At 48.7% G+C, this 10,176-nt stretch overlaps 1 protein-coding gene across 1 annotated transcript; it reads right to left on the bottom strand.

Moving 5' to 3' along the window:
- Positions 1-3,930: 3,930 nt before the first annotated feature.
- LOC118383238 (protein mono-ADP-ribosyltransferase PARP14-like) lies at positions 3,931-7,628 on the bottom strand. Its single transcript, XM_035769825.2, has 3 exons — positions 5,621-7,628; positions 5,015-5,525; positions 3,931-4,594 (listed from the first exon to the last, which is right to left on the bottom strand). Exons 1-2 carry the CDS (start codon positions 5,679-5,681, stop codon positions 5,098-5,100), a joined length of 489 nt encoding a protein of 162 aa, XP_035625718.1. The 5' UTR covers positions 5,682-7,628; the 3' UTR covers positions 3,931-4,594; positions 5,015-5,097.
- Between the last annotated feature and the right edge of the window lie 2,548 nt (positions 7,629-10,176).

Here is a 10,176-nt window from a genome sequence, read left to right as displayed (position 1 = left end):
CACTACACCTCCCTAAAGGTTTGTCAGGGGGAATAATCCAGTCTGAGTGTCTCTGAGTGTCGTCTCCAACCAGAACCCTGACCAGGTACATGCACTACACCTCCCTAAAGGCTTGTCAGGGGGAATAATCCAGCCTGAGTGTCTCTGAGTGTCGTTTCCAACCAGAACCCTGACCAGGTACATGCACTACACCTCCCTAAAGGTTTGTCAGGGGGAATAATCCAGCCTGAGTGTCTCTGAGTGTCGTTTCCAACCAGAACCCTGACCAGGTACATGCACTACACCTCCCTAAAGGTTTGTCAGGGGGAATAATCCAGTCTGAGTGTCTCTGAGTGTCGTCTCCAACCAGAACCCTGACCAGGTACATGCACTACACCTCCCTAAAGGTTTGTCAGGGGGAATAATCCAGCCTGAGTGTCGTCTCCAACCAGAACCCTGACCAGGTACATGCACTACACCTCCCTAAAGGTTTGTCAGGGGAATAATCCAGCCTGAGTGTCTCTGAGTGTCTCCAACCAGAACCCTGACCAGGTACATGAACCCTCCCTAAAGGTTTGTCAGGGGGAATAATCCAGCCTGACTACACTACACCTCCCTAAAGGCTTGTCAGGGGGAATAATCCAGCCTGAGTGTCTCTGAGTGTCGTCTCCAACCAGAACCCTGACCAGGTACATGCACTACACCTCCCTAAAGGTTTGTCAGGGGAATAATCCAGTCTGAGTGTCTCTGAGTGTCGTCTCCAACCAGAACCCTGACCAGGTACATGCACTACACCTCCCTAAAGGCTTGTCAGGGGAATAATCCAGCCTGAGTGTCTCTGAGTGTCGTTTCCAACCAGAACCCTGACCAGGTACATGCACTACACCCCCTAAAGGTTTGTCAGGGGAATAATCCAGCCTGAGTGTCTCTGAGTGTCGTTTCCAACCAGAACCCTGACCAGGTACATGCACTACACCTCCCTAAAGGTTTGTCAGGGGGAATAATCCAGTCTGAGTGTCTCTGAGTGTCGTCTCCAACCAGAACCCTGACCAGGTACATGCACTACACCTCCCTAAAGGTTTGTCAGGGGGAATAATCCAGCCTGAGTGTCGTCTCCAACCAGAACCCTGACCAGGTACATGCACTACACCTCCCTAAAGGTTTGTCAGGGGGAATAATCCAGCCTGAGTGTCGTCTCCAACCAGAACCCTGACCAGGTACATGCACTACACCTCCCTAAAGGTTTGTCAGGGGGAATAATCCAGCCTGAGTGTCGTCTCCAACCAGAACCCTGACCAGGTACATGCACTACACCTCCCTAAAGGTTTGTCAAGGGGAATAATCCAGCCTGAGTGTCTCTGAGTGTCGTCTCCAACCAGAACCCTGACCAGGTACATGCACTACACCTCCCTAAAGGTTTGTCAGGGGGAATAATCCAGCCTGAGTGTCGTCTCCAACCAGAACCCTGACCAGGTACATGCACTACACCTCCCTAAAGGTTTGTCAGGGGGAATAATCCAGTCTGAGTGTCGTCTCCAACCAGAACCCTGACCAGGTACATGCACTACACCTCCCTAAAGGTTTGTCAGGGGGAATAATCCAGCCTGAGTGTCTCTGAGAACCCTGACCAGGTACATGCACTACACCTCCCTAAAGGTTTGTCAGGGGGAATAATCCAGCCTGAGTGTCCAGAACCCTGACCAGGTACATGCACTACACCTCCCTAAAGGTTTGTCAGGGGGAATAATCCAGCCTGAGTGTCGTCTCCAACCAGAACCCTGACCAGGTACATGCACTACACCTCCCTAAAGGTTTGTCAGGGGGAATAATCCAGTCTGAGTGTCTCTGAGTGTCGTCTCCAACCAGAACCCTGACCAGGTACATGCACTACACCTCCCTATAGGTTTGTCAGGGGGAATAATCCAGCCTGAGTGTCGTCTCCAACCAGAACCCTGACCAGGTACATGCACTACACCTCCCTAAAGGTTTGTCAGGGGGAATAATCCAGTCTGAGTGTCATCTCCAACCAGAACCCTGACCAGGTACATGCACTACACCTCCCTAAAGGTTTGTCAGGGGGAATAATCCAGCCTGAGTGTCTCTGAGTGTCGTCTCCAACCAGAACCCTGACCAGGTACATGCACTACACCTCCCTAAAGGTTTGTCAGGGGGAATAATCCAGTCTGAGTGTCTCTGAGTGTCGTCTCCAACCAGAACCCTGACCAGGTACATGCACTACACCTCCCTAAAGGTTTGTCAGGGGGAATAATCCAGCCTGAGTGTCGTCTCCAACCAGAACCCTGACCAGGTACATGCACTACACCTCCCTAAAGGTTTGTCAGGGGGAATAATCCAGCCTGAGTGTCGTCTCCAACCAGAACCCTGACCAGGTACATGCACTACACCTCCCTAAAGGTTTGTCAGGGGGAATAATCCAGTCTGAGTGTCTCTGAGTGTCGTCTCCAACCAGAACCCTGACCAGGTACATGCACTACACCTCCCTATAGGTTTGTCAGGGGGAATAATCCAGCCTGAGTGTCGTCTCCAACCAGAACCCTGACCAGGTACATGCACTACACCTCCCTAAAGGTTTGTCAGGGGGAATAATCCAGTCTGAGTGTCTCTGAGTGTCGTCTCCAACCAGAACCCTGACCAGGTACATGCACTACACCTCCCTAAAGGTTTGTCAGGGGGAATAATCCAGCCTGAGTGTCGTCTCCAACCAGAACCCTGACCAGGTACATGCACTACACCTCCCTAAAGGTTTGTCAGGGGGAATAATCCAGCCTGAGTGTCGTCTCCAACCAGAACCCTGACCAGGTACATGCACTACACCTCCCTAAAGGCTTGTCAGGGGGAATAATCCAGCCTGGGTGTCTCTGAGTGTCGTCTCCAACCAGAACCCTGACCAGGTACATGCACTACACCTCCCTAAAGGTTTGTCAGGGGGAATAATCCAGCCTGAGTGTCTCTGAGTGTCGTCTCCAACCAGAACCCTGACCAGGTACATGCACTACACCTTCCTAAAGGTTTGTCAGGGGGAATAATCCAGTCTGAGTGTCTCTGAGTGTCGTCTCCAACCAGAACCCTGGCCAGGTACATGCACTACACCTCCCTAAAGGTTTGTCAGGGGGAATAATCCAGTCTGAGTGTCGTCTCCAACCAGAACCCTGGCCAGGTACATGCACTACACCTCCCTAAAGGTTTGTCAGGGGGAATAATCCAGTCTGAGTGTCGTCTCCAACCAGAACCCTGACCAGGTACATGCACTACACCTCCCTAAAGGTTTGTCAGGGGGAATAATCCAGTCTGAGTGTCGTCTCCAACCAGAACCCTGGCCAGGTACATGCACTACACCTCCCTAAAGGTTTGTCAGGGGGAATAATCCAGTCTGAGTGTCGTCTCCAACCAGAACCCTGACCAGGTACATGCACTACACCTCCCTAAAGGTTTGTCAGGGGGAATAATCCAGTCTGAGTGTCGTCTCCAACCAGAACCCTGACCAGGTACATGCACTACACCTCCCTAAAGGTTTGTCAGGGGGAATAATCCAGCCTGGGTGTCTCTGAGTGTCGTCTCCAACCAGAACCCTGACCAGGTACATGCACTACACCTCCCTAAAGGCTTGTCAGGGGGAATAATCCAGCCTGGGTGTCGTCTCCAACCAGAACCCTGACCAGGTACATGCACTACACCTCCCTAAAGGTTTGTCAGGGGGAATAATCCAGCCTGGGTGTCGTCTCCAACCAGAACCCTGACCAGGTACATGCACTACACCTCCCTAAAGGCTTGTCAGGGGGAATAATCCAGCCTGAGTGTCTCTGAGTGTCGTCTCCAACCAGAACCCTGACCAGGTACATGCACTACACCTCCCTAAAGGTTTGTCAGAGGGAATAATCCAGCCTGGGTGTCTCTGAGTGTCGTCTCCAACCAGAACCCTGACCAGGTACATGCACTACACCTCCCTAAAGGCTTGTCAGGGGGAATAATCCAGCCTGAGTGTCTCTGAGTGTCGTTTCCAACCAGAACCCTGACCAGGTACATGCACTTGAACCCTTGTGCATCAGCTGGGACGTGTCCTCTTCGTGAAAACAATGAGTATACGGCAAAGTAAGATCCTGTTTGGGGGTTTTAGGCTGGGTTTCTGTACAGCACTTTGTGACATCAGCTGATGTAAGAAGGGCTTTATAAATAAATTTGATTGAGTTTGAGTGTCTCGTTCTGGACTCGTTCATTCTACCAATATGAGAAAACGTACAACAAAAAGTTTGAAAGTGATTTATTTTTTACTGAAGTGCCACAGAGGATTTTATGGACAGTAAGGAAATAACAACTGACATCTTCAACTGGTTTAGACAAAATTGCCAGCTAGGGAGTTGAGCTTGGTAGTGAAATTCAAGTATCAATTTACACAACCTCTTGCTTTTATCTCCAATATTCTCCAGTAACAACATGATCTTAAGTTTCCATGAACCTTAACGTGAACATACTTTAACCATGGTCAGGTTGGTCCCTGTCTTCACATCCTTGTGGTCCCTGAATCTTGGAGACAGATTGACCAACTTTAAGAGGGAACCATTCATGTGTTCCCAGTGTGTCGGCACTAAGGTGTCACCTGGACAGAAGAGAGACAGTTTGGTATTTTAGTGAACAATTCATGACACAACAAATGCTGTCATTAAAAAAGTATCAATTCTGTACATATTCCTTCAGTACAGGCTCCTGAGTGGTGCAGCTGTCTATGGCACTGCATCTCAGTATAAGGGATGTCACTACAGTCCCTGGTTCAAATCCAGGCTGAGTCACATCCAGCTGTGATTGGGAGTCCCAAAGGACCGTGCACAATTGGCCCAGGGTCATCTGGATTTGGCTGAGGTAGGCTCTCATTGTAAATAAGAACTTATGCTTAACTGACTTGCATAGTTAAATAAAGACAAAATATTTATTTAAACTAATTATTTCAGATCTCACTGATGTAAATACTTATATTTATTTATACATTTAATTCATATAGATGAGAACATATAATAGTCACCTTTCAGTTATTTTCTCAATAACTCCATTTCTCTTCTGCCCTTTGTGTTGGAAGCTTTTCTGTACAGGACATTAGCCTCATTATCAACATTGTGGTCTTGGTTTTGCCATCCTCCCAGACTGCTCAACCGGTAGACTGATCGTCTGACGTTCTTTCCTTTCCACAACCATGTCCCTGATGATTCCGTCTGCAGTAAGCAAATCACGGCTCAGGCCCTCCAGACAGATCAGGGAGTCGGGGCTCTTCATCTCCAGGCGGATCCTGACAGTCAGCTCCCTCTGCATGGCCTGCAGCTGCTCCACATCCGCCTTGCTCAGCTGGCTGATGTGTGGGTCCTTGATGATTCTCTCAGTTTGCTCCTTCATGATAAGGTTTTCAACCCAGTGCCGGGTATGACTCACAGCCTGGGGGATCTCTGCACACAGCTGGAACACAGTTGGAGAAAACTCCTCCCCCTTAATGACAGAGTTCTCATTGCCAAAGCTTCCATCACTGGGTCCCATAAAGACGTCTATTGGGTGGAAGAAACATCAACAACATAATAAAACTTGTGTACATTTAGACGTCACATTGTCTTCTACCTCACACACTTTCATATTCACTGACCTTTGACCTTGGTGAAAACATTCTCCTTCATTCTCTCTTGTCCCCCTGGTAGCCGACTCATAACACTCACACACTTGTTCTCCAGTATGTAATCCTCCTACAGAAACACCACACATCCATGCTCCTTTATCGCCATGGATACAAATATGCTCTCCTGCTCTTGGAAGTACTTTCTTGCTCCAGACTTCATGATGGTGAGCTCATCAGTGCAGAAGGCAGCTGCCATCTTCTGAAAGAATCCCTTGGCCATCTTGACATAGAGACAGGCCCTTGAGAGGATGATTCTGAACCTTCTGGGTTCAAAACGGACATTCACCTCATCACACTTTTGGCAAAATTTATCCAGTTCTGACATTTTTTCTCCTGGATGAATTTAACTTGGACTTGACACAGACAGCCACGTCGACTTGTAAGTTGTTTTCAACAAAGTCCTCCAGAAAGGTCCAGACCTCTTTGACCGGGTCCAGAAAGGTCCAGACTTCTTTGACCGGGTCCAGAAAGGTCCAGACCTCTTTGACCGGGTCCAGAAAGGTCCAGACCTCTTTGACCGGGTCCAAAAAGCCAGAGACAATAATTCTGTCTCTGCTCTCTGGATGGAGCTTTATCACCACAGTTTTCCTCTTTGGGGAGTTGTATGTATCCACCAGGTGGCTGTTCAGATCCTTCCACCCAGGTATCGTCAACACATCCTGCTCCTCCACGACAAGGCTCTGCATGGACAGGGCAGTCTTCACCATCTGCTCTGCGTCAGTCAAGGATTTATCTGAGCTGCCAGTCAGAAGCACTTCTCCACCCTACATGCTATACACAGCACTGATGTGCCAAGCGCAAACAGGTCTTGGGACATCTCCATACTGTCCACTGACCTCAGGAAGTCCAGGATGTGAGGGTCGAGCTTCAGCTGCATCTTCCTCATTCTGAGCTTCCTCTCCAAGATCCAGTTCTGCACCTTGTTACACCTCTGCGACAAGACCTGAGAGAACCAGCTTCTTGGTGTCGTCTCTGTAAGAGAGACCCATATCTGCTGCGCTCTTCACCAGTCCTTCCTGCTGCAGGATGTAGAACATGGCAGGGGACACGTCCATCTCCTGTGAGACCCTGTCCCTCTGCCTCTGTATGTGACTCATGGCCCTCTTCATGAGGCTCTCCACCGACCGCCTGAGCCGCTTTGTGTCTTCAGCCAGGCCGGCCGCTGTCTGAGCCCTTCTGGATGCATCCATCAGCAGGACAGCATCCTCTTTCACCACCGAGCGGACTTCCTTCTCCACCGCCTCCCACACTGGGGCACTTCAACAACACTCAAAAAAGTTTACATATTGGGCCGTGATGTCATGGAAGACGTTCAAGGCTGTCACGACTCCCACTGACGGTGGCTCCTCTCGGCGGTCGTTGTGGCCGGTCTACTAGCCGCCACCGATCCCCTTTTCCTTTTCTGTTTGTTTGATCTTATTGGTTGCACCTGTCTCTTATTTTGTTTCTTGATTCATGTCCATTTAAGCCTGTTAGGCCGCCTATTGTTGTGCGGGATTGTTTTTCTGTTCGTCAGGTTGTGCGTGTTAATGTTCCTGTCCGTTTGTGCCCTGTGTTTGTGCGTTGTTTTGGGCGTTGTTTTGGGCGTTGGTTTTGGGAATCCTAATGAAGTCGGTTCCCCAGTATCCTCTGCTCTCTGCATCTGACTCTGCACCCACCACTCCTGGTGTTTGTGACAAAGGCATTCTGTTTCACTCCGTCAATGTGTTTTTGTTTTCATTAGTCCTTTTTGCTTCAGCGGGTTCGGTGGAGGGCTGAGCTTGACCTCAGCACTGGCAATGTCCACCTGACTGAAGGGGACCTTCATCTGGTCGTTGATGGTCTCTTCATGGAGAGGAATGACCATAAACAGGATGCAACCTCTCTGTGAAGGGTTCAGGCAGCTTCCACATTGGCCTGTTCTTGCCATACAAGACGTTGCCCAAGGACTCGTAGTACAGATATACGTTGACTTGGACTTTGCAAATTACATGGTTTTGATTTTTTTATTGTCTCCACAGCTGAAATGACATAGAAAACAGAGTAGCAAAGGCTGTGCAGAAACTAAACGCAAACGGTATGTTTAATTATGAGGAACCTTCTCCAGTACTACAGCAGTGCTATGAGGAACCTTCTCCAGTACTACAGCAGTGCTATGAGGAACCTTCTCCAGTACTACAGCAGTGCTATGAGGGACCTTCTCCAGTACTACAGCAGTGCTATGAGGAACCTTCTCCAGTACTACAGCAGTGCTATGAGGAACCTTCTCCAGTACTACAGCAGTGCTATGAGGAACCTTCTCCAGTACTACAGCAGTGCTATGAGGAACCTTCTCCAGTACTACAGCAGTGCTATGAGGAACCTTCTCCAGTACTACAGCAGTGCTATGAGGAACCTTCTCCAGTACTACAGCAGTGCTATGAGGAACCTTCTCCAGTACTACAGCAGTGCTATGAGGAACCTTCTCCAGTACTACAGCAGTGCTATGAGGAACCTTCTCCAGTACTACAGCAGTGCTATGAGGAACCTTCTCCAGTACTACAGCAGTGCTATGAGGAACCTTCTCCAGTACTACAGCAGTGCTATGAGGAACCTTCTCCAGTACTACAGCAGTGCTATGAGGAACCTTCTCCAGTACTACAGCAGTGCTATGAGGAAACTTCTCCAGTACTACAGCAGTGCTATGAGGAACCTTCTCCAGTACTACAGCAGTGCTATGAGGAAACTTCTCCAGTACTACAGCAGTGCTATGAGGAACCTTCTCCAGTACTACAGCAGTGCTATGAGGAAACTTCTCCAGTACTACAGCAGTGCTATGAGGAACCTTCTCCAGTACTACAGCAGTGCTATGAGGAACCTTCTCCAGTACTACAGCAGTGCTATGAGGAACCTTCTCCAGTACTAACAGCAGTGCTATGATTTTCTCTGTGTCATTACCTTCTCCAGTTGTGAAATAACTCACAGCAGTGCTATGAAGAACCTTCTCAACAGTAAAACAGACAAAAATAACAGCAGTGCTAATTAAATCTGGAAATCCTTCTCCAGTACAACAGCAGTGCTATACTGAGGAACCTTCTCCAGTACTACAGCAGTGCTATGAGGAACCTTCTCCAGTACTAGAGCAGTGCTATGAGGAACCTTCTCCAGTACTAAGCAGTGCTATGAGGACCTTCTCCAGTACTACAGCAGTGCTATGAGGAACCTTCTCAGTACTACAGCAGTGCTATGAGGAACCTTCTCAGTACTACAGCAGTGCTATGAGGAACCTTCTCCAGTACTACAGCAGTGCTATGAAAAGACAGTCCATCTCCTCCAGAAACCTTCTCCAGTACTACAGCAGTGCAATTAGAACCTTCTCAGTACTACAGCAGTGCTATGAGGAACCTTCTCTCAGTACTACAGCAGTGCTATGAGCAACCTTCTCCAGTACTTTTTAGTGCTATGCCTTCTCCAGTACTAGCAAAGCAGTGCTGAGGAACCTTCTCCAGTTACTACAGCAGTGCTATGGGAACCTTCTCCAGTACTACAGCAGTGCTATGAGGAACCTTCTCCAGTACAGCAACAGTGCTATGAGTTGAAAAGACTTCTCCAGTGCTACAGCAGTGCTATGACACCAACCTTCTCCAGTACTACAGCAGTGCTATTCTGAACCTTCTCCAGTACTACAGCAGTGCTATTTGGAACCTTCTCCAGTACACAGCAGTGCTATGAGGAACCTTTTTCTCCAGTACTACAGCAGTGCTACTGAGGAACCTTCTCCAGTACTACAGCAGTGCTATGAGGAACCTTCTCCAGTACTACAGCAGTGCTATGAGGAACCTTCTCCAGTACGACAGCAGTGCTATGAGGAACCTTCTCCAGTACTGAGTGCTATGAGGAACCTTCTCCAGTACTACAGCAGTGCTATGAGGAACCTTCTCCCAGTGCTAAGCAGTGCTAACCCACTCAACCTTCTCCAGTACTACAGCAGTTCCTATGAGGAACCTTCTCCAGTACTACAGCAGTGTAAAAACCTTCTCCAGTACTAAGGCAGTTAACCCACTGTTCTGACTTTGCTAAGCAGTTAACCCACCTTCTCCAGTACAAGGCAGTGCTAACCCCTTTCCAGTACAAGGCAGTGCTAACCCACTTTCTCCAGTAACAGCAGTTATGAGGAACCTTCTCCATACAAGCAGTGCTAACCCACTGTTCCCATACTAACAGTTATAGCTATGAACCCACTGTCTCCAGTACTACAGCAGTGCTAAGGACCTTCTCCAGAACAAGGCAGTTAACCCACTGTTCCCAGTGCTACAAGTGCTATGAGGAACCTTCTCCAGTACTTTCCAGCAGTGCTAGAGGAACCCACTTTCTCCAGTAACAGCAGTGAACCCACTGTTTCTCCAGTAACAGGCAGTGCTAAGGAACTTCTTCAGTACAAGGCAGTTAACCCACTGTTCTCCAGTGACTACAAGGCAGTTAAACCACTTTCCCTACAACAATGCTTAACCCACTGTTCAAAGTAACACAGCAGTTAACCCACTGTTCCCTGAACAAGGCAGTTAACC

Source organism: Oncorhynchus keta, unplaced genomic scaffold (genome assembly GCF_023373465.1).
Source record: "Oncorhynchus keta strain PuntledgeMale-10-30-2019 unplaced genomic scaffold, Oket_V2 Un_contig_4469_pilon_pilon, whole genome shotgun sequence".
In the NCBI taxonomy this organism is placed as follows: domain Eukaryota; kingdom Metazoa; phylum Chordata; class Actinopteri; order Salmoniformes; family Salmonidae; genus Oncorhynchus; species Oncorhynchus keta.
This window is presented reverse-complemented; position numbering and strand designations above follow the sequence as displayed.